Source organism: Netta rufina, assembly GCF_964035555.1.
Source record: "Netta rufina genome assembly, chromosome: 25".
NCBI lineage: Eukaryota > Metazoa > Chordata > Aves > Anseriformes > Anatidae > Netta > Netta rufina.
The window spans coordinates 7428804-7453278 of NC_140149.1; the positions used below are offsets into that span (position 1 = coordinate 7428804).

The window sequence follows — 24475 nt, forward strand, 5'->3', positions numbered from 1 at the left end:
GCAGATAATAAAATTCCACATTATAATAATTCAGTTCTGAGATCACCCAGTGACAAACTCTAATTAAAAAACACAACACACAAAGTTCATTACTTTCTTTTGACCAATGCCTTACACATCATCTCCTGCTCTTTAATAATACTCAGTTACTTAGCCTTGAACATATTGCTACCAGCCAGGGCTATTTTCACCAGACTGCAGTAGAAACTTTCTAAGTTTTCCAGAACTTACAAACGCAAGTCGTAAGAAGATACCTCAGGAGATTCTGAGCCAACTTTCTGACCTCCACATTCGCCAGCAGCCATAACCACTCACACAGGGCTAATTTGTAGCTATGTGTTTTGCACTGTGCTAAAGAGAGTAAACAGTAGCTGTAAAAATAGCAAAAACAAGAACTAAAGTAGATAAAAGGCACTATCTCAGGAGCAGGAAAATTCAGCACTGGAAATGTTCTGTGCTCTGTGTTCAGCTGGGTGCGTACAAAAGCTTTTTCAGTCTTCAGTTCATGTGCTGGATACAGTAGTGCAGTACTAGTGGGGACCAGGACTTCACCTCTAAGGACAACAGGCACTTAAGTCCTGACAGAAACCTCAACAGCGGGTCTGGGACACAACTACCTGGTATTGCGAGGTGCATGTCAGCGCTGCTCACACCCCCAGCTCAACAGCCATGGGTGTGAGGGCACAAAGCAAAACTGCACCTCAGCCATGGACGTTTGTAGATCACTCAGTGAGCTAGGACTAAGCGTCAACCTCTTGCCGAGATGCCCACGTTTCTGTCTCTCTTTGCACAGAGCAGCAATTTGTCAGCAGAAGCGATGGTCATCACACTGAGACAAGCATCAAGCTGTCACAGTACGATGAGGGAAGCGAAGTTCTGCCTTGCTTTCCACATTACCTCTACTCGGGGCGTAGCTGTCACTTCCTGCAGTAAAGCCAGCTGGCCTCCTAACTGTTCAGCTTCCACCCACACTTTCTGCTGGCTGCTGCTGAGACACCACTCCTGAGTAGCGCTGGAACCTCCTGAAGACTTGCAGTGGGCTGGCACCACGCACACATCGGTTCCAGCACGTGACGAGAGGGAGGTTAAGTCCAACGGCAGACTGCAGCCCATCTGTGCCACTCCTCGTCACAAAATACCTCCCACGGCACCAGCACCATGACAAACAACCCAACTCATTAAGAATATCAAAGGCACTGAAGGAATACAACTAATGCACATAAAACGTACATAAATCCTTCGTTAGCATTACAAACCTGGAAGCAGTTAAAGCACGGCTGCAAGGGGAACACACACACCACACAAGGCTCCTTGGCCTCTCCCCTCCCCTTTTTATACCCAAGCAGGACAAAAAGAAAATAAAATAATTGGGTTTTGCTCTACCATGCCATTGTTTTATCCAACGGTATGTGAGAAACACACATGGGAAGCTGAGGCTGATCAACCCACACGAGCAGCGTTATTCAGCTCAGCTCCATCTACTGCTTACCACCTGCACCCTGCTCCATCTGGAGCCATCCAAGAACAGGGACAAATGCCAATACAGACAGAAACACGAACCTGTACCATGGAAGCACAAATAAATCTACTTAACACCCAACTTTAACTTCTAGGGATGAGTTCTCTGTTTAATGCAGAAGTGCTTAAGTTGCCAAAAAGGGTTACAAACAATTCACAGGCTATGTCAGTAGCATCAGAGAACCTCCTGTAAGGAACCACATCTGCTGAAGACAAACATCACAGGACATCATAACAGGAAAAAAAAATAATATATATATATATAAAGGAAGCTCTCTAAATGGGGAAAAGAATACTGGCATTCTCAACTCCTGTAATTCAGTCTTCCATTATAACTGAAGACAAAATTGGCTCTTCAGATGTACGAACCTTAGGCACAATTCTCAGCTGACAGCACCATGCTTGACACAGCGACACAAACTCCTACGTCACCCCTTACTCACGGTACCTTCCAGGTCTGTTTCTCCTCAGAAGACTCCCTATGCCAGTGAAGGCAAGGCACAGGTGAGGGCAAGCAGGCCAGCAGCTGTCCTCCAAGTAAAGCCCTGCCTCCGAAACCCCTTGGTGAGACACCAGGCAACATCAAAGCACTGACATCTGTACGAACAGGGCACTCATCTCCTGACCGCATTCCTTCAGTAAATAGGCCTCCTTTTTCAAGGGATTGCATACTTTCATTGAAAGCAATGCCAGAAATTGTTTCTCTGTGATTACAGAAAACGTAAGAACTATAGATAGTTGCAAGAGAGACTGGACATATAGTAAATGTTGAGTTTTCAACACTTCTGCTTGCAATCATGCACTGTAACACACAATGCAGCTGCACAGCTATAAATATCCGTGGTAACCAATGATAATTTAAACTCTGTGGCAGTATCTATGTACTTATGTCTATATCAAACATTCCTAAAATCACTACCGACTCGTAGATGACAGGGTTCTTTGGGTTTTGTTGAGAAGCATTTCTTCTCTTGATGGTAAAACACTAAGCCTCGTTGACTCTTGCGCTGATTCCATTTCCTCAAACATCTGTTTCAAAGAGTATCTGTAGCAAACAGTAAACTGGAAGCTTTACACCACCAACACACAAATAATTAAAATGTGTATTTCAGTCTCCCTTTTGCAGCTACTGCTGCAAGGAAAGCCAACAAGCAAATGACAACTACCATAGCAAGCAAAAACCACCGTCCAGCCAGGGAGCTCCAAACCAGGCCAAACCATGACTTGTTTGTAGAGTCTCATGCTGGTGGGGTGCTCATTAAATGCTGCACTCAGGGGGATGCTTTCGGAATTGGAACAAACAGGCAAGGTGATTTTGTTATCAGCCATTTCCTCCTGGGACAGCCTTTACTTTGTCAGAGATAATGAGCTGCAGTTACAACAATAAACACTTTTACAGAAAAAACAGTTACTAGTTAATAACAGGGCATGCACAGTAAGTGATCTGCAGTTTGCCAGATTATTTATTTATTTATTTTAAAGGAAAATTCTTCTGTGAAAGGCTAACGATCAGACGAAAAACCCAACACAGATACTTTTCCTACCATTACACTAACAGTGCAATACATACCATGCTTTGCCATCACTGAAACCCCACCAGAGTTTTACTCTTAATGACCTTCTCTATTTCCCCTATTTTTCCTAAAATTGCTGCAAACTGGTAACAAACAAAATCTCAAAGTTTGTTAACAGATGGTATGAGAATGTGGTATCTAATATATGAATAAAGCATGAATTTAGTCAGTTCTGTCATTTTGTTAAACAACAACAACAAAAAACCTGTGAGAACATGACTCATTGTGGTTCTGAAACAAAAATTATTGCAATTGAAAAATATCAATGTGACTACATTACTAAGCTTCCCTGAAACCTGATAAAAAGTCAGAATCAACTGCTCAATCCCATACAGAAATCTCTGAGTATAAATCCAAGTATGTTCTGTGGGTTATAAAGTAACAGCACTTCTGATCCCTAGGTAAGAAGATAACCACAGGGTGATCACTATGTGTGAAGCTCCTCCTTGCTTGTTTTACATTCCATGTTCACATCCATTTTTATTTAATTCTTTATGGGATTCAGGCAGTCTCTGGCTGACTGCAGTACCTGAACACCACCACCACAATCACTTCCCTGTACATTGGTACACAATACAGAAGCAATCCCCACCTAGTATCTAGGCATTCCACTATGTTTTTTAAACAGAGGATTAATCTTCGCAAACATTTACAGGATGCTGCTTCAAGTCACCGTTTCTTAAGTTGAGAGCTGCTGTTACACCACAACAGGCTGCCTAGCTGAACACCCCAACACGATACCTCCTCTTTTAGGCTCTGGAGCTGCTGAGTCCAGCTTGAAACAACATCTGACACAACTTTTGGAGACGTTAAGATGAGGAAGGAGACCACTTAGTTAGAGAAGGAAGTCTTATTTTATTGCTGTTTTACACCAGCTCTAAATCTTAACCCAAGCCACTCTTGTGATGGTACTTCTCTCATCAACCCCTTCCAGTCTGAGATCCTGATCACTTGAACAGATCGGAACGAATTCCCCAGCTCTCTCACATGGCCTGTTCACTTCACCAAACGCCACAGGAAAGTGTGTTCATAAGCTCTGAAATTCCAAACAGAAACAGCAAGATTTTGGCAATGCACAAGCAAGGTCACTTCAATCACAGCTTTTTTTTCCTGAAGCTTCTCTCTCAGCTCTCCCCAGCTGTACTAGAAATATTTCCCCTTTAAAGTGCAATTCCCTCTGAATTAACTTGGATTTCTTCCCCTTCAAGAAGGACATTTTTTCTCTTCTCATCTTAGCATGAAAAGCCTGCTGCTTGTAAAATGCAACTCAACCAAAATTCTGACATAGTACTGGAGTTAAAATTTCTAAGCAATTTACAGCCAAAGACTTGTATCAAGTGTTCTCCCTGGCATCTTACTCAGCATTATGAACTCAACTCTGAACAAAGAAAAGAGCAACGAAAAGCAGTTCGAAGTTGGAGCAGCGATCCACCTGTCTCTCCAAGACATCAAAGCACATGATGCAGCTGCTCATAATGGGCAAGCACTCAAGGGAACACAAGAGCTTGTGCATGAATTTGATTAGTTGGAAATGACATCATGATTTATAACACAATTTTCCAATGCTAAAGCAGTAATCTATAACAAATTAGACAAGGCTCATGTGGGACCTGCTTAGCTTTAAACCAGAAATAACCGCATTATAATTTTCTCCTTTCTTATTTATTCCAAGTTAAAGGGGAAAAGAATAACCTCGTGACAGAAAATGGAAAAAGCAAGTCAAAGCGTCAGAGGTTACAATTAATCATTTCATCAAATTATGAAAATACACTGTAAACAAGAACGACAGAGTACAAGTGGCTGATATCCAAGCCTTCCATTAAAATGAAAATTCACTGGAGATGCGTGAAGACACGACTTCCCTGCTTCACTTTATTATTGATGTTCATGCTATATTTTTGTGTTAGAAGGAAAAAAAATCCAAAACCAACAATCAAACTAAATTATTAACTTGAGTCACCTGCACAGTTGTGAATCTCAGTCTCCAAGTCAAACACATCCATAATGCACATCAACGTGTCCAGGTATTATGGGATTCTCGACACTATCTCCTCCAAACCCAGCTGATCTGGTGAGCAGTTATTTCCTCGCTCTGTGTGTTATGAGGGCCTGCTCTGCTAAGCTGCACAGCTAAGACTACAGTCACAGCACCTCCAACCACATAGCAAGACTCCTCAGACCTCCCAGAAGGTGGAGCAGGGCAGGTGTGCTCAAAGATACCGCTCTGGTTAAGCATCCATCTGATTCCACACCTCCCACGGTCTTCTTATTATTTTATTCATGCATTTGCCATCTATTTAACGTGTTCCTGTTGGATCGTTTGGGGACTTTTTAAACATGCTATCTCACCAGCAAGACTCACCTTCACGCCACAGAAGCTTGCTTCCCGTAACAAGGACGGACTCAACTCCTCTGTTTTTCTAAGCATGCAAAAGGGTGCAAGGGGGGTGGGGGGAGGACATGTGCAAAGCCTGCTTCCAAAATTCTTTCCCTTGCAAATTTATAAGCATAGTGTTTTCCATCTGTTTTCAAAGAATGTCAGATAATAAATTACCGTTCCACCTTCTGTTCTGGAAAGCAGACCTTGTACTCGGCCCCCACCATGTCTCCACCCACATCAGCCAGCAGTCCTGACCGATTATCCCAGAAGAACAAACCAAACAGGCTGAGATACGCTTCAATAAATTTCCTCTTTTTAAGTTAATTTCCAATGAGATTTGTGGTTGTCTGAAGAACAGCAGGCATCCGATCCCCATCAGCCTCACACAAGAGGCTACTCCCAAATGCTTGACACCGCACTGACATGATAAAGTCACTACCAACACATTCATTCCTGTCTTGAACAGTAATATCCCAAATGCAAACTGGTAAACAGTATGCTGCAAGCTAGAAGAAAAAAAGGTAAAAACAGAGAAAATGGCAGCAGAAAAAGCCATTGGGAAATAATGATTATAACCTGGAAGGGTAATCCATTTTCACCAACTCCATAAAACCTTTGTTTGGTAGCATATGCCTGAATAAGGTTCAAATAACAAACATTTTACCAGCTCACACATTTTATATAATGTCTGAAAACTCCATATACACTGTAAGATTTTTACAGTGTTTACCTGCAAGCATTTCTAATTAATAGGAAAATCTTTGCAGCACTATTACAAAACTACACTAAGATTAAAAAAAGCTGAATCCCTTGGCATGAAATTCAAAAGCCATGAATAATATTACCAAGTGCCTCCTCACAAAGGGTTACATTCTGAAGGGACATACATTTACGTACAAAATAATAGCATCATGATGGAAAAAAAAATATAATAATAATTTAAAAAAAAAAAAAAAAAAAACTGTCATTTTGACTGGAAGGAGTCTGTGCAGATCGCAGTGTGCTGTGCCTGGTGAAGGATAACTATAATTACATATTAGAAGCCAGACTAACAAATGAATCTACAGCTCCAGAGGGTGGGGAACCACACAACTAAAAGCGACAAAGAATGTCAACACATAAATCAAACTGTTTCATGGTACTTGCAACAGAAATGCCAGAAGGCAGATTGCCAACTGAACTAAAATGTATTTTAACTCCCTCATGCGCATCACCGTGGTGTGTCTGATGAAGCCATTATCAGCATAAACACCTCGATAGAGATTTTCAAGGATTACAGCCTTGTCATTTGGGTTTCTAGCTGCCCTTGCCCTGTTTCATGAATAACTTCAATCAAGGAGCTGGCTGGCACAGGTTAGATTTGAAATCTTGAAAACTGGTGTCAGATGTTGGTTGTGCAAATGGCTTTGCACAACTCCAAGAAGTGAAGCCAAGGCACAGCTGAAGGATCAGAGGCATTTAGGCCTAAGTTGTTCAACGTTTCCAATACCAATAAATGGACGGGGATTTGCTGTCACATTTATACTTCTCTGAGTCTCCAAGTTCTTCTGAAAGACTTCATGCCTTCAAATACAGGCTGGACAAAAGACAGGCATTTTCAACAGCAAAAAGAGAAGTGTTTTCTGTGAAAGAGGCACTTAGTTGCAAAAACTGCTTGCCAAGAAGGTAAAGGGAATACCTCGTATTTATTTAGCACGAGAAGGAGATTGGAGATGGAACTGTACATACTCTGCAAACACAAGGACAAGAGCTCTTCAGCTCAGATAAAAATCATATGAGAAGCTCATTTCTCTTGCATAGCAGCAGATTAAAATGCCCACCAGTTCTGGATTCTAAACCAACAGAGGCAAAACTACAACCCTGCCCATAGCTCTTCCTCAGCTTCACTGAAAACTAGATTAAATGAAGAAAATAAGTCACTGTTTGGTAGAACAAAGCTTTATTCAACATTTATTCTCAACTAGCATCCTAAAAATCTCCCCTACTGGCTTGAAACCAAGGCCCATATGAGGGTCATGTATTTACAACGCCATTAGAGGCACTACTTGGTAGGACTGACATTGCAGGAGAAAGATGAGAGAGAAATGAAGTTCCTGCATGTCCTCCTCCTGCCCCAGCTCTACTGAGCACACTTGCTGATTTTCTACGTGCCACAAACGTCCTTCTCAGCACCACGTTGTCATGGGTGGCACGGGACCACTGCAGTCTGGCTCCTCTGAGCAGGCTGTCGCCTTTGCACAGCGCCTGAAGAGCTGGCTCTGCGTGAGGCAGGAGCTCTGCCGAGCACCCTCTTTGTATCAAGTGCACAGAAATAGCTGTCGTGGCCCTTTCTACCCCTGGTGTCAGAATAAAATACGCTCATGTTGTACCCAATGCCCTTCAACAGGATCATGTTTAAATCATTCTGACACTAACCAAAAGATAGAGAACTTGGATGATGATAACCCAGTGGAATACTCGTGCCTTCTGCTCGTCAGATCGAGCTTCTGAATACTGACTTGTTTTGAGACAGCCATGGAAAATTTATCTGCTCATCAAATGCTTTTGATATGCTGTAAGGCAAGATGTCAAAACCACATGCAGCCAAACGCGTTATCCATCTATTCAGGAGGAAAGATCCATCTACCTGGGTTCTTGCTATCACTGTTAGAGCCACCCCCTTCTCTCTCACCTGAATGTTGATGATGCATATTCAATCCCACTGTGAAATCCCATCCCTCCCTCTTTTTCTGAGAAACATTTTTCCAAACACTCACACAATACCAGATTATACTGAACTTCCTTTGGACACCTCTCTCTTCAGGTAGTCAAGTATATTTCAAAGATATTTTGTGAACAATCTGCAGTGCAACTTCACGTTGCACTTTGGGGAGGATGCGTTATTTTACCTCAGAGAAATGACCCTATCACGCTAGAAAACATCTGCAAGCTGTGCCCACAAAAATCATCAACAATTAGAGATGCACAATTCACAGGGCCTTGAAGGATACGTTAGTTGTATAGACAAGGTGAACAGATAACTGTTCATTATCATCAATGTTTTAGTTGTACTGTGCTATTCCCGAATCAAAAACCTCCCCCCATAATTCACAAAGTGCATTTCCTTCTTTTCTGGAGAAAGCAACTTGATAAACAGAACAATAAATTAGTGCCACCTAGTGGAGTTCAGAATGTTAACCTGGACCAGCTTTCAAATCCTACCTGTCTTCTACTGCACCATCTGTAATTTATGACCTCTATAAATACCACAGTAAAATAAAAGCAGAAATAACAACAGGTCTTCCCTGCAGCACACACAGCTAACCAAATGTACCAGTGTAACACGCATTTAAGTCTTCCACAACTTCCAGAAATCTGCAGAAACAGCAATTGAAGCCTGACACGTGCCCTTACTTGATCAGCATCTCACATAATTAGGGAGTGAATTGTACTTCCTATACGTAACAAATATTACATTTTCTTTTGGATACTGCTGTATAGGCTTGCATTTGAACCAAGTATCCGTTCATGTCGCAATTCTTCCCAATATTCAGATGTTCTAATAAGACTACTGAGTCCGAAAGAGCTTGCATTTACGTCATCAGTTAGCTCAAATGGGGAAATCTTGTTAAGTTTACATCAAATATGTAAATGCAGATACTTTAAAATGCTTCTGGATCTGACACACTGTCAGGCAGAGATATTTTTAGTTCTAATCCATTTAAAGTGCTAAATTCCACAGGAATAAGCAGCATTGCTTTCACTCACCACTTCAGCTGAATTCACCGCAGTCTTTAAGGAGGAGGAGATAAGATAAAACCATCCACCTGATGAGAAAATATCTTATTTTTCTTTTTTTTTAAATAATGTTTGCAGGTACTTCTGTATGTCCCAGTAAACAATAAACCAACTGCACTCACATGCAAGGCATTACAAAAACACATGAACTATGCAAAATAATTTAGTGTGGAATTTGCTACTTGTATCTCAAGTCTTATTTGCATGCACTGATCGAGCTTCCTGAGAAGCACTACCACGAATACACAAAACCTCAGGAATAAGGTCCTAGTTCTTCTCTAAACCTGATGCTGTGACTGTAGCTACAAAGACACAAGACAGAATCTTAAGTTCACTGATAACAACAACCAAAACAGAGAATAAAGGTGTATTTTTTAAAAAAGTTAACCAAACCAAAACACTTCAGTATGCTGCAAATTGTCTTCTGGCAGAGAGACCAAATGAAAGAATATGGGATGTGACAGATGTGACACATGTTACTTTGGTTAATGAATTACTTGATGATGTTCAGATTTGCTGATCATAAGTGAAGAGGAAGATTATCATTCCTACAGCAGAACAGAACGTGTGAAATACCATAAAATGTTGGCAGCCTAAGTGTTTTCATTACTTACACTGCTACCATCTAATATTTCTGAGTAGGAAAAGATCATTATATAAATCAATGCCCTATACTTCTTCCTGAGAATCCACAGCAAATCATTATTGCACACAGCAGGCCCAGTGAATTGTAGTGTGAGCAGTTAAGGCAGGTTTGGTGTGGAAAAAATGCTTCTTCATTAGGCTATTTTTACCTCCCTTTCCATTGAAGAAAAATCTGTTTTTTCAGCAGGTGTAGAAAAGATCACCTCAACCCACTGCAGCTCACAGGAATGCCCACGTAGCGGAAATGCAGTCCTTGGCCAGCCTGCAGGTTTACATGCCCTTACTAGTGCTGTAACTTCTGCTTAGCCCTGAAGTAGTTGGGCCGTTGGACTCGGTGATCTTTGTAGGTCCCTTCCAATTGAACTGGTTTATTCTATTTTCAAGGATTAGACAAAGTGACTTTTATTCTATTAAACAGAAACATGTCACCACATATCCTTAATGTGCAATTCATGATAATCTGAAGCAAAGAATGGCAGCCTTTTCCTAGCTATAAATACAAGCAAACAGAGAAGTTTGTAGCATTCTTTGCAGTACTTTTTCCATAAAGCACAAACTGCTCTAAATTTGCTTGTAGTAATTAAGTATTTTATTAAATACTCATTTTGGTGGAAAAAGAGAAAAATGATAGAGCTAACCAGCAAAAGGGAATCTGCAAAAAGCAATGGCAAAGCATGGGAGTGAATCCATGTTAAATTAAATCTCTACTGCATATGCCAAACCTCTTCTTAGAGGTCAATGAGTTTTCTTAAGCACAACTCAGCTTACAGACCAAGGCTGAAAAATCCTGCTAGTGACAACAGGAAGAAAAACTGAACAGGATTCATATCTCTCCGTAAAATTCAGTAAGGTTATAGATTTTCCCCTTACAATGACTTCCTTAGTATCCACTCGATCTCGTGAACTGTCAGTAAGAAATACACATACACATTCGTAACAGTATTCCACGATGACTGTTTTCCTCTAACAAACACCAAACCGCCAGGGAGCACGTAATAGATGCTGAACACCTTCAAGTCACATCCCACAGATCACAAACAGATTAAACTCCAAAAGGATTTGGGGAATTGTGCAGTAATTCTTTATGTCTGTTCACAATCCCTAAAAGCATGTTATACTTCTAAGAGATTATCTTTTGAAAACACCACAATTGAAATATGTTTACAGTAGTCTGTTCTTTTGAATTTTGCAGGCTTATAATAATTTAATAAGTTACTTGGACAAGCAGCTGTTGATTATATTTTCTAAAATGGTATACACAAGTGTCTGATGACTGTTTCTCCCAGTATTAACATATTCAAAAACAGAAAATCAAGTTCTTGAAAAATCATAATTAGCCAATACTGTCAGCATGCATTTTGCATTCTAGATCATGAACTGCACAAAATGAATGTTATAAGCACATTGATAAGTGCTATTTCAACACCCAGCAACAGAGAAAGATTTTAAATGGATTATTTAAAAAGCTTTCAAAGTACACAGAGGTTGACTGTATAAATGCGGTTTTATCATAACAATGCCACACCTTGCACAACCATCCAGTAACTCTAAAATCACTCTAATTAAAAGATATCACAGATAAAAGTAGCATTAAGATTAGTTGTATATATTATTTGCTGCTACACTTAACCCGTGAACGCTGCAAGTGCTAAGTGCTGTATGTAAACATACAAAGAAAATAAATGAACAAAGCAATGGAAAGCTATCACCTGGGGTTTTTTGTTTTTCTTCTAACTATAGCTGAGGTAACAGCAACACAATACAAGCAAAACTTTTGACTACATACGTCACAAAAATCTTTCCATCTCTATCTTGGAATCTCTGTGCTTGTGCATGCACACTGTAAATCTGTCCTTCTCACTAAAATACAAAAGCTGTGAAAGCAAATCAGAGAAGTGTTCTTCCTGTCTTCTTGCTGTAATAGCATTAGCAAATTGACGCTTAAATCCTCATGGTCACAAAAACAATTAAGAAGCAAAACAACAACAAAAAATAACCATCTGTTCAGCTAAAAAGATCATTTTGTATTACAGAAGGCAGCAAAACCACCCAAAACTCCATTCTTGCAATTAATTTCTGGAAAGATTTTTACAGATAAAGCAACTTGACCCCAGCCAGAATACCAACACGAGATTTTTCTCCTGTCTTTACTTCAGAGGAGAACTGTTTCTAAACCTCCCCTGGTTTACACTACTTCATTCAGCACCTTGTCAATGCCATTAAAAGGAAACTACCTGGTATTTTTCTAGCTAAACAAAATTAATTTCAGTGTAAGAAAATATGCCCAAGTAGTTCATAATTCAAGGATAAGCAAAAGAAAGGAGACACCAAAGACTTCAGCAACAGTAGAGCTCAATATTATTGATTAAACACAAGCACATGATAACATCTTTGGATCTGGAAAGTAGAGCAATTATATTAGTTAGCCCAGCTACAATTTGTCCCTTCAACAGATGTCTGTATTTCCTCATTGCCATCAGCATAAACATCAGCAACACAGGAATTGATTTCAATTCACCTGTACTTCAAAAGCAGAGGCTGTTGATGATACTACTCATAACCACCACAATCACAGACTCAATTGGCACACCAATGTTCTTACTCATTGTGCAGCAGCTCCTTTCAAAATCGAGTTCCCACTGCAGTGGAAAAGATGTATATTTACGTACACGCACGTTTTATGTGTACATCTTCCCATTTAGGATACCAAGCGAAACAGTCTGAGGACTATCACTCAGTGAAACATCTCCAGCACATCTCTTCAGACACAGTTTCATTTGTAGGTAGTCTGTGGAGCCAGAAGTTGGATTCGATCTTTGTGGGTCCCTACCAATTCCAGATGTTCTCTGATTCTACAATTCTACCATCCCCAAGTTCAAGTTTCAAAATCTCAAAGTAAAAATGGTGCATGTGTGTGCTTTTGTTTTGGCTTGCTCTTACTGTTTGGGTTTGTTTTTTGAGACTGTCAGACATCTTCCCTGCTTAAATGAGGACATCTAATGCAAAAGAAAAGCTCACCTTCCCTAAATTTGCAGCCAGAAGACAAAAAGTGCAAAGAGAACAAGACTCATTAATGTGTCACCCCACTTTCCTCCACAGTAACAGCTGCGGTAGTGTAAAACCACATTACCAACGGAGTAGACGAGCCCTAAGAAATCTTGTTACGCCAGAACATGCAACCTGAAGATGAACCCTGTCCTCACATCTCCCATTTATTTTCCAAAGGTCTCAGAGGCCTGGTGTTTAGGTCACTGTATTCATAAAAGGAAGGCACTAAATATTTTGCTAATATTTTAATTTAAATCCTAATGGTCTGAAAATGGAAGGAGTACTTACAGATTTAAAGGAGAGGATCTTGCATCCTGTAGATTACATCATAGGACGATGAGTCACTCCCCTCTTAACCCTACCCCCAGCGCTCAGCCTCCTTACAAGCCAGGACTGCTCCACATGAAACGCGATGACCAAATGGGACTGTTCTTCCACAAAACACTGCACTAATTCTCCTGCATTCAGTCTTTCCACTTGAATGGAATAAAAACCCTTTTCAGAACAACAATTCCAATTCCCCCCCCTCCCTTTTTTTTTCTCAGGCACACTATGGGACTCCTCAGTGCATGCACAATGCAAATAAGGCAAACTTCCTTTGAAAGAGTGATTAATATGCAAAGACAGCCTGCTTTTTAGTGGGATGTGAAGAACCACCAACAAGCATTTCCAAATTCCGAGGTTTCTTCAATTATTTCCTCTGTTTATTTTAAACATCAGATTATGCAATAATACCACACATTAAGACCAATTTGCCAATATTATGTAAACAATACCGAACTGACTGCTCATCTTTTGTATCATATTTAAATGCAGCCTTGGATATACTAGCTAGGGAGGCATCAAAAAAAGTAGGATTTAAATTTGAGTGCATCCTATGTCTCAGTCTTCTTGTTAAAAAGATCTCATTTATAAATCCAGTGTAAATAGTTGCACCTTTTTTTTGTAAAGAAATGTGCATGTATTTGTTAAAATAAAGCAAGAAAATTTTGCAAAACTAATTTCTGTCCCAATATGTTACAATTCCAGTAACTTTTCAAAACATTTTTCCAGGAGCCATCTGAAAAGCCCATTCAGAGTTGAAGACACCAATTTTCTATTTCCATTGGTTAAAATTTTCATCACAATTTGTCATCACTTAGCAGCAGCTCAACTACATCACCTCTGTACAATTCAGCCTGGAATCTCCTACGGCAAGAACCCTGCACCTCGAGTGCCAATACAGCATACAAAATCAGGTCAAAAGGCAGTCTAAACACATTAAGTATCCTATTTCTTATTCTTGCCCGTCACTTCACACACTTCCCAATCATTCTGCCCAGCTTTAAACACTCCCTTCCCCCTCCTTGGAAAGGCATTTCAAGTTAGTGAGTGTTGTAAACTATTATTAAAGTAACCAATAATTAACGTTCCTGTTTACCTTAAAGATTTCAACGTTGATAGGTAGCAGTAATACAAACAACAAAAAATCAAAGTAGATGAAATCTTTCAACAAGTGCCTCCTGCAGCCCTTTTACAGCAGTACCTGCATGTAAATCACAGAGCCGCTGGGCTTGGGTGGCTCTGGGCCAAGGCCCGAGCAGGCAGAGGCAGCCGGAGCCCCAGCAGCTTGCCCAGGACTGGGTGCAGCTGGGTGCTGGTGCTACGACAGAGGCACCCAGGGTGCAGACACCATGCTGGGTCCCGTTGGGTTTCTTGTGGGGATGCAGGAAGTCATGTCGGAACAATCTCTGCTCCATGATTCCTGTCCTGCTGCTGGGCATCACTGAGAAAAGCCTGCCTTCCTTCTTCCCTCCCTCCCATCAGGTATTTACGCCCATTCAGATCCACAGACTCTTCTCCCAGCCTTCTCAGCCTCTCCTCGCACAGACAATGTTCCAGCCCCCTCACTGGACTCTCCCCAGGAAGCCCGTATCTGTTTGCTGCTGGGGAGCCCAAACTGGGCACAGCACTCCAAATGTGTCCTCACCAGTGCTAGGCTCTATAGGCAGATTTTAAGGAATCACCAGACCTTCAGACTTTTAAAAGCAATGAAGAATACTGAGAACTATCTCGCTTCATTGACAACGATCCATTTGTTCTAAAGGTCTCAAGAGTAGACTGTAAAGAGAACAAAATAATTTAGATTCAAGAAATTATGAGACTGATGACTCTGGAACACTTAAGACGTTGAAGAGTTTCCTTATGTGTGTTCTGTCCTAGCAAACAATAAGATGAGAAGGTGATGGATATTTAACTCAGGATTACAGGACTATCAGGAGGTAATCAGGACTACATTCACTCATTGCAAGTAACTCTCTCCCAAGGCTTTACTACTTCTGCATTTTGAAACCTCACATGGCACTTTGCCCATTGCCCTCTCAAAATATTCCCCAGAGCCCTGGTTCCCAGAGCAGGGAGCAGACGATACAGCTTCTGAAACATCTATTCCTTGGTCTATGAAACAAATCTCAAATATGTTCTGTTCAGAATTCAAGTGCCTTTTCCAATTTTTCCCTCGCATCCTTCTACCACGTTTGTACTAAATCAAGCAACTCCCAGTTTTCACAACACATCCCGCGGATCTCTACAGCTGTCTTGCCATAAGACATGGGATGGAAATAACTGGAGGATCAACCACAACACGTATCACGTTACTGTCTCTAGACTAAACTTAATTTTCTTGCATCAGATTTACCGGCACAGGACTCCATCCGGGCTGTTACGAATCGCTGGCGGAAATAGCCGTAGGGTCAGCTTCTGTCATCCCCTGGTTTTGGGTCCCTCGGGGGCCTGACTTCAGGCCAAATGAGGGCACATTTGCTACGGATTTCTGGGGGCAGATGTATCCTCTACAGACCTTCAGTACCTCAGGAATCTGGACAGGGAAGAAACACAGAACCCGTCCTGCAGAAAAGCTGAACTATCACGGACTTAGGTGGAACACTTCTCTCTCCCATTTCTAAATCCGAGGTCTAATTTGGAATATCCTGTAGGAAGTCAAGGCACATTCATCTTCAGGAGCAAACACCTTGTTTCTTCAAATGTAGCAGGACCGCCTTCCTTCTGATGCAAGTCACAGTTGACTTACAAATCTCAATGGCAAGCTTCCTAAGTATCCATACCAACTATTCACTTTTTCAGTGTGATGGCTTAAGAATTTGGGCAACTCATCCAGCTCAGAAGTACAGTGCTATGTGAATGTTCCTCACAGTTCCTTCCTTGGAGTAGCTACTGAGGCATGGTTTCATGACACCCCTCTTCTTGTTGGAGAAGGATGGCTGCCTAGGAAGCTGAATGACGTGTTACTGCAAAGATGATCATTCCAATGCCTGCTGTGTGTTCATTTCATTTGCTCCTATCTCAGGGTCTACAACAACTATGTATTTTCAAACCTCATAACATAAGTCATTCTTGAAAGCAACCTACAGACGTTCCACTCTATCTGCTTCCAAAAAGTGCTCCTACAACCTAGAATTTGACTCACTCCACTTTCCAAAACAGTCTGGCAGAGCTCAGCATTTCCTCAAAACATGTGTTGGCAGTCACCAACTACAAGAATGAAGCTCAGAATCTCCCGACACCGCCATGCAGAGGAAGGAGCTCCATCACTGCATCCAAAGCCACTTTCATCCCCAGATTTGCCTCCACACTGCAAATAAAAACATCCCTACCATGCAGAAAGCGAACTATCTGTGGACCAAACTTGGCAAATTACAACTCTGCTGTTCTAAAGCAATTTGCACATACTTAATTGGGCAAAACCTTCCATTAAGAGCTATTCCAAAAAAAATAAGCTTTTCCATCAGCAGCTGCCTGAAGATCTGAAGTTACCAGGCCTAAGGCCACCAGATTTCTCTGTCCAAACCATAGTTTCTCAGAAGAATCTTTCATACGGATAAATCATGTGATAAAACAAAAGCAATCTCAGATGAGAAGGCCAAAACCAAACCTGTCGGCTAGTTTGGGTCATTTTCAAACACATCATCATCTCCCCTGTGCACCCCAACACGTTTTGACACATGCTTTTCTTTCATCTCTCCTTGGAAGGTCCCGAAGCCACAGGTGTGACTCACTGTGGATATCAATTACCTGCTGTCTCATCTTTCTCTTAGACAGATACAATGAAAACCATCAGATTTGAACCGTAAGTGAAAAAAAGTATTCTAACCTGTAGCTTTCTATCTGTTCCACTAGCTTTTGGGGCCTGTACTGTACACTTAACCCCACAAAGCACATCTCATTCCAGCACTTAGCAGGAGCTCAGACACACGAGGCCAGGGTATTGGGAAGGCCCCAACGGCACCGTGTGGCTGGGGGGAACTTCAAAAGAACACGCTCCAAATGAGCAGCTGCACTGGGAAGCTGCATTTCAACCCCATGAACTGAAAGGGCATAATGGCACTGCCCCAGCCCACCTCATTTACATCCCTTTGCATGAGCCAGGGCTTTAAACTTCGGTGATGTGTTTTCCTAAACAAAAGAAGCCAGAGCCAGCGTAGGTCTGACCTTCAAATTTGCTTCTGTGATTTTCATGTCTAACAAAAGTCTGTCCAGCGGCTCTTTTTTCCCCCTTGAGAATTGGAGAACACGGATGAAAACCAACACACCCAGCCCCATGGAAACGCGCAGGACAGCGCTCAGAACAATGAAGATGCCTGGGAGCTGCGGACACACCCTCAGCCAGGTGCCTCCCCGATCTCCTCCCCATTACAGAAAGCCAGTGCAGAAAGACAGAAGACACAATTTTGTCCCAGCCGTTTTCAAACTTTCATATTTACAATTGAGTTCTGCTACTTAATCCATCCCACTTTTCAGATCTTTGTGAAGATATAAAATGAGGAAAACAAAGACACCATTTTTCACTTCACCTCAAAAATGCTGTAATGGACCTGACGGCTCCCTGGGTAAAAGCCGTGGTACACGCTTCCAGAGGACACAGCTCCTCCCCAGCGTGGTTGGGTTGTAACATCCACCTCACAATCTGCGAGTTGTGAGTACAACAGAATTGTGATTGACAGATCAAATTCATTCGGAAGTGCATTGCCCTGCAAATCCAGTACTTCAAAAGCTACACACGAACGCACAAAGAAAAAAACCAACACCAAAATCAAGCATTCTCTACAGAAATGATCTCAACAGATGTGTGAAATAATGAGCAAAACGCAGCACAGCCTTTTAAACGAGAAAATAAAACGTACTTTTGTCTCTTGCTAATGCTTTCCTCTGTTCCTTGCAGACTGATGGCAACAGATGCACTGCTCCTTCCTCCTGCCCCCATCGATTGGTTCTGCTCTGCTGTCAGCCAGCCAAGGCAAACCCATGGCTACCAAAAAAACAACCCCCAAAAAGCCTAAAACACACTTCCACAACTACCACCAAAAACATTAAAAACAAACAGCCAGGCCACTCTGTTCCAACAAGAAACCCATCACTTCTTCCCAGTGCAAGCAGGTCTATCCGTAAAACGTTTCTGGAGATGAGCCGAGAAAAGGGAAGGCACTTTCAGTCTGGAGAGCAGCCACAATCTTTTAACGCTTAAAAACAGGGTATTCATTCAACTACTATTATATTAAATGTCCTTTAAAAAAAAAAAAAAAAAAGAAGAAGAAGAAGAAGAAAAAACAACACTCACATCAGGACTTCTCAATTTCATATGCCAAGAGGATGAAGTTTATGTCGAACACTGTATTATTTAAGAAAGCATAGTTCTCAGGATGTAAATGAAAGGAGATGAGCCATCTGCTGTATCTATAAATCCAGTTCTAAGTTACAGGAGAATGCACTTTTCATTTAACAGTAAATTAAATCATCGCTGTCCCAGCCAGAAGAATACATACAAAATACAGAATTATTCTAAAAGATGTAAATGTTTGCTTTTGTTCTCAATCTGTCGCATAGCCACTTCTCAGACAACGCTCTGATAAGGTATTCTTCACTAAAACGTCTCTCTCTTGCCCCCACCTACATATTAGCTACTGCAAAACCATGGTGAGGGTTTCTTTATTAGCATCATCACTGCTGCGCCCCTCCCCTTCGCTGCCTTCAACATCCCAGCTGCCAAAGCCCAAAGCGACAGCCCCGCTCTGCCCTCCACCCCAAGACGTGGTCAAGTCAGCAGAAAGGAAGGAGGTGCAAGCTTTAGGAGACCAAAGCATCCTTTAACATGGAGAACATAACTGATACGCTGCTTTTACCATAAGCAGTGCTACTGCTTTGTTCTGGCTTTTTAATATTTTATTTGGGTTTTGCATTCTCCATTTTGTGCTGCTTTAACAGTCCTGCTCCAGTTGTGCAGCTCTGCAGGCACTTTGCATTCGTAATTATTATTATTGCATGAGTATGTATTTGAGCGGGGCACTAGATGATCTAGAGATCGTTTTTCTTTGCCTACTCCCATCTATTTTCCCTGAAAACCTACTTCATTCTCTCCTCCCACAGCTGAGAAAGCCTGTGTGAATGTGTCAGAGAGGTGGCAGCTAAGGAATCACAGACAGCAGTCTGGCATCTCGGAAGGGTCGAGATGAAGAATGTATGCAGAGATGGTGATCGGAGGGCGTGGCCGAGCCAGATGCAGAGCTAGCTGGAGCCGTGCTGGAAACGGGAAGACAATCCCCCTTGTTTGGTGATATGTGCTCCCTAATCAGCAGTCATCCTGATTTTTAAAACTATAATAAAGTATATAATAGTGCTTATGTCACGGGAGAGCCGTGTATCATTAAGATTGGGCATTGCGCTGATGTTAAACAGGTGGGTTAACTTGGCAACAGGCTCAGGCACACTGGTGGCAATGGTCCGGCACGAAGGGAGTTGGAATTGAGCCACAAGATAGCGATGGTCGGTATGTACAATGGTTCTTGGCCAGCTACAGCACCGGCAATTGCTTGAGGAGATCAGGAGCCACCCGCACACGGATGAGGCAGCGAGGAGTCACTGAAGTGATGGGTGAAAAGGAGCCGGGATGTGCAAGAGCAGCGACAGGCACGAGCCGGGAGCAGGGACACGGCGCTGGGGGCTGGAGGCACCCGAGCGAGCAGCCGGGGAGCGCTGCACCGGGCACTGGCAATGCCGGGGCAACAGCTCCAAGAGGTGACAAGCTGGGAAGGGGCTGGAAGAACCACAGGCGACGGCAGTTCTGGGGGGCTTCGACCGCTGATGCTTGGAAGGAGGCATCGAGGGGCTGGGGGGGCGGCACACGGTGGGTGCAGGACGGGGGGCGGCGGCACGGGTGGGAACACAGAGCCTGGATTTTGGGGTGCACAGCCTGGGTCTGGGAAGGGCACAGCGCCTGGATTTGGGGACACACAGCCCAGATTTGGGGGCACAGAGCCTGGATTTGGGGCAGGTGCAGCCCCCCCGGAGAGAGGGGCGGGGGCTGGGGGGGGGGCTCGTGCACGGCGCCGCTCCCTCCGCGGCCGCTGCGCGCTCCCCTCGCCCCCATCCCTCTCCCCCCCGCCCTATTTTATTTTTTTTTAATTTATTAATTCCCAGCAGCTGCTCGTTAATTGCAGCCGCATCCCTTCTCCTTTCTGCAAGAGAGTGGGGGGGGGGACCCGGCGGCGCTGCACCCCCTGGCCCCTCACACCCTCCCCTCATTGTCTGAGCCCCCCCCCCCCCCCACAAAGCCCCCACCTCACGGGCACCGGGAGCCCCTCCCGGGCTGCCTCAGCACCAGCACCGGCACCGCACGACCAGCAGCAGCAGCAGCAGCTCCATCACCACACGGCCACGACCACCGCCCGGCCGCCCCATTGTTCGCCCCGCCGTACCTGCGGCTCTGAGGAGAAACAAGGTCCAGGGCAGCGCGGTGGCTGGCAGCATCGCAGCCGGCTGAGGGACGGCGGCCGTTGCACCTTTTCCTGCAAGTCGGGAGAAACGCGGCTCGCCTCTCCGCTCTCCCCCCGGGTTTTTAGCGCGGCTTTTATTTTATTTTTTCCTCCTTTCCGCCCTCCCTTCTCAATTCGCGTCTTCCCCCGGCCGCTCCTCAACGGGCTCCGCTCCGCGCCTCGTCCCCGCACCGCCTTCTGCCGGCTGCGCCCCGGCCGCCTCCCGGCGCCGCCGCCGCCGTGACTGACAGGCGGCCGCAGCACCGCCGCCCGGATCCCTCCGCCGCCCGGCCCCGCGCGGCGGGTGGCACCGCGCCGCCGTGTCCTTCCGCGCGCGCCCGCCTCAAATAGTGCGCCGCGGGGGGACCGGTGGGCGCTGCCGGCCGCCTGCAAAACCCGGCGCGGAGCGAGGAGCCCGGAGCTGGAGCGGCCGGCCCCGGGCTGAGCACAGCCCCCCCGTGAAGGGGGCTGTGGTGGTAACACGTAGAATAAATGGGGAGGCTTAATGGGTTGTAATTTCTGTCTTAAAATGAAGTTTGAAGCGCCCTGAATGGGCAGTTCTGAATAGAGAAGGACTCCCACCGGCACAGGCTTTGACAGAAAAGTGACAGCTATAAACCATGCAGGCCGAAGACACCCCACGTAAAGACAATATCCTCTAAGCACGGTTATACATCATCAGTATTTCAACGCTATTTTAATACCGTCAATCCATTCCAGCACATCCCTACCCCAGGCCTGAAGGATCAATCCAGGCCAGAGCCTGCTCTCTGGGTTTAACTCTTTTCTGCTCGACAGATCCCTTCCCCCTTCCCCTTTTATAAAAATGCTTCCCTAGAAGAAACAACAAAATTACTTATTGCGATCTGATTGAAAACATGCCTGCTCTGCTGCCTCGGCCCGCCTAGCCCACGGCCTCATATTGCAATGATTATCTGCAGAGCAACCTTGCTGCGCCATGCCACGTGCGGTGCCTCGCCACCCCCTGCTCCTCCAAACCCCCCAGCCCCTCGCACCCCACAGTCCTGGGCTCAACGTCCCCCCTCATAACATGAGGTCACTCATTTGGATGGGTCCCAGCGGCCATTGAACATTTTTCAGGTCATATATGTTGGTAACAGAGAGCCAACATCTCAGCATCTGGGTTGAAAAACCCTCCAAAGAAATAGTGCCTTCTGTCCTAAGTAAGCCAATGTTGGTACCTACGAAGTACTTCTCTCATAATGAAGAGCATACAGAGCATACATCAATTATTACACACCTGTAGTGGATTAAATGAACTGGTGGCTGTAGAGCAGAGAGGCAGGATCTCTGCCATCCGTCACGCCAAAACATCTTGCAAGACTCCCACCTTGTTTCTCCAGCCTTTCAACTGCTGGTTGACAAATGTGGGAAAACATAGTGGCAAACCATCTGCTGCTCCCTCAACTCTGCCATCAACTCTTGTGATGAGCTTGTCCTGTAGAAGTCCCTCCAGAAGGCAACAAAATGTGGTTTCGTGAGATGTGGTGGTCTTTGGACACCAGCTGGATTCCTGGCACTGGGGGATGTCTGCCTCTGCCCTGAGCAGTTCGGTAAACTCCTCGCCATTCAGCAGCACGAGAGCCCGATCATTTCCTAAAGAGAAGAGACAGAGCTGTCGTACTTTTATTAGCACTGTCAGAACCAGTTTGCAGTTAGTTCTAGTTCCCAGAGGCCTTGCACAAGTGTCTGTTTCTTTCCATTCACTACAAAGAGCATCTATGTAGGTAGCAACCTCATAAAAATTACATTTATAGCATTCATAAGAGATCTTGGGAGTGCACAGGTCATTATATATTGAGTGATGAGGCTATAATGCTACTTTGGAAGCTGCAACTCTTCGTGTCAGTCTTTTCCATGAAATTTGAGTCATCTCCACAAAAGTCAGAGTATACCTGCAAAAAAGTATTACTTGCATGTGTTGAAGTATCATCTTGTAGAGAATGTTAAATCAGTTTAAAGGAGCCTATGGGCCATGCCCATGCATTTTTTTCCTTAATCTGTAAAATAAAAGGGGCAAATTACACAGTCAGGGTTCAATTTTTGACTTCATTGGGTTCTGGGCATAAACAAAAGTGAATGGAAAATTTGGATTGAGTTCTCTCCCTGGGTTAAAACCAGCAGCAATTGTGTCTGTTGAACTACTGCTACCTCTGCTCTGCAAGTGGGAGAAGAAGTGAAGCGGAGTTGTAGCTATGCAGGCATTTCACAGCGTCATGAGACTGCAAAAGGACTCAAAAGCCAGCGTTCCCCTTTTCTTGACGTGACTGCTCACTGGTTGCCGTTTGAGGCAGGGTTGTTACAGGATGCACTGGAAATTCTCTCTGCCATCAAAGCATTGTGTGGGGTGAAGAGAGGACTTCAGCTGTCAAGCTGAAAAAATAACAGAAGAGACAGTAATACTTCATAGTCGGTCTTTGTGAAGGAAAGTGTACCATCTAAAATCACTGCTGAGGTCAAGTCCCGAGATTCAGACCTGATGCAATAGGACAGTAATGAGCAGTGCTCTATGGGCAGGTGGGTATGTTGCTGATCCTTTTCATCAACCCGTCCCTTATGCTAGCATCATTAAGCAGAGGTAATCTACAAAAAAATTACTTGTGTTTTTCTGTGTGAAATGTTAGACCCAGGTATATACACCACAAAAAAGACTTATTACTTATTTGTAGGCACACCAAGGAGACACGCTGTAATAGTCTCTCTGGTCAAAGCATTATTCCCGTCTGTGCAGATATTTATTGTGACACACAACACTGTGCAGAACACACCTCAGATCAATGCTCCTCTTCACAGATAAACAAAGCAAGCAGAGATCGTCCCTTCAAATGCACTTCTGTTTGTAACTGATTTTTTTTTTTTTTAAGAAAGTTTTAATAAAGGGAAAAAAACAGCATCTTCCCTTCCTCCTGCAAGCAATATGACATACAAACCTAACTGTTAAGGCTCTTCTGGTGATGTCATTAACCACAAGAATGAAGGTGAAGTCATCAGAACTGGGAGAGAAAGTTACGATCAGAAATTCAGAATCTTGGCATTAAAAACCTGTGTCTTATCTACATACCTGGCACAAACTCTGACATTGATCTCAACATTTGTCCTGCTCTGGGATTTCGCTTGCCACAGCTGTATGAGCAGGTAATAGTTCCATGCACAGAATGAAGAAATATGTGCATGCCTGCTGTTAACCTACTCGTGAAAATATCATGGGAAAGAAACCTCATGAAAATAACCTGTCAGTCTGACTCACAATGGAAATGTCATTGTGAAACTAACAGCATTCTTAGAAAATATCTGGTAGTTATCTGCCACATTTCTTATTTCCAAAACTTTCACTCTTGGAGTTAAAATTTGAAATGTAATGTGCACAATTCTGTGCAGAAAACTATTATGCTTATAGCATGCAGTACATTTCTCATTTTATTATTCCTAATTTGTTTTAATCTGTACAGTCACTCAGATGTTTCAGTTCAGAAAAGAGAAAGACTCCCAGCTGATCAGAATCACAGAAGATAACGGGGCTGTGAAGAGTGCATCAGGATGAGCTGCCTGTTTTTTCACACTCCTCCCATGCCTTCACTAGAATCTGTTTTAATTGGAGCATTGCAATTAACAGGGCATCACCCAGTGCTTCGAAATGATAGCGGTATAACCAGCACCAATACCTACCTGTTTTAGAAGAACAGCTGTCCTAGTTCTGCTGTTATTTA

At 43.5% G+C, this 24475-nt stretch overlaps 1 protein-coding gene across 3 annotated transcripts in view; it reads right to left on the reverse strand.

Annotated features, from left to right (window-relative positions):
* Positions 1-20742, reverse strand: part of NCAM1 (neural cell adhesion molecule 1) — a gene marked incomplete at both ends in the record, with an annotated part of 103068 nt that extends 82326 nt beyond the window's left edge. For all 3 annotated transcript variants that reach the window (XM_084301397.1, XM_084301396.1, XM_084301398.1), the window contains one exon: positions 20691-20742. In XM_084301397.1, coding sequence (XP_084157523.1) covers positions 20691-20742 — 52 coding nt within the window. The remainder of the gene's footprint in view (positions 1-20690) is intronic.
* Between the last annotated feature and the right edge of the window lie 3733 nt (positions 20743-24475).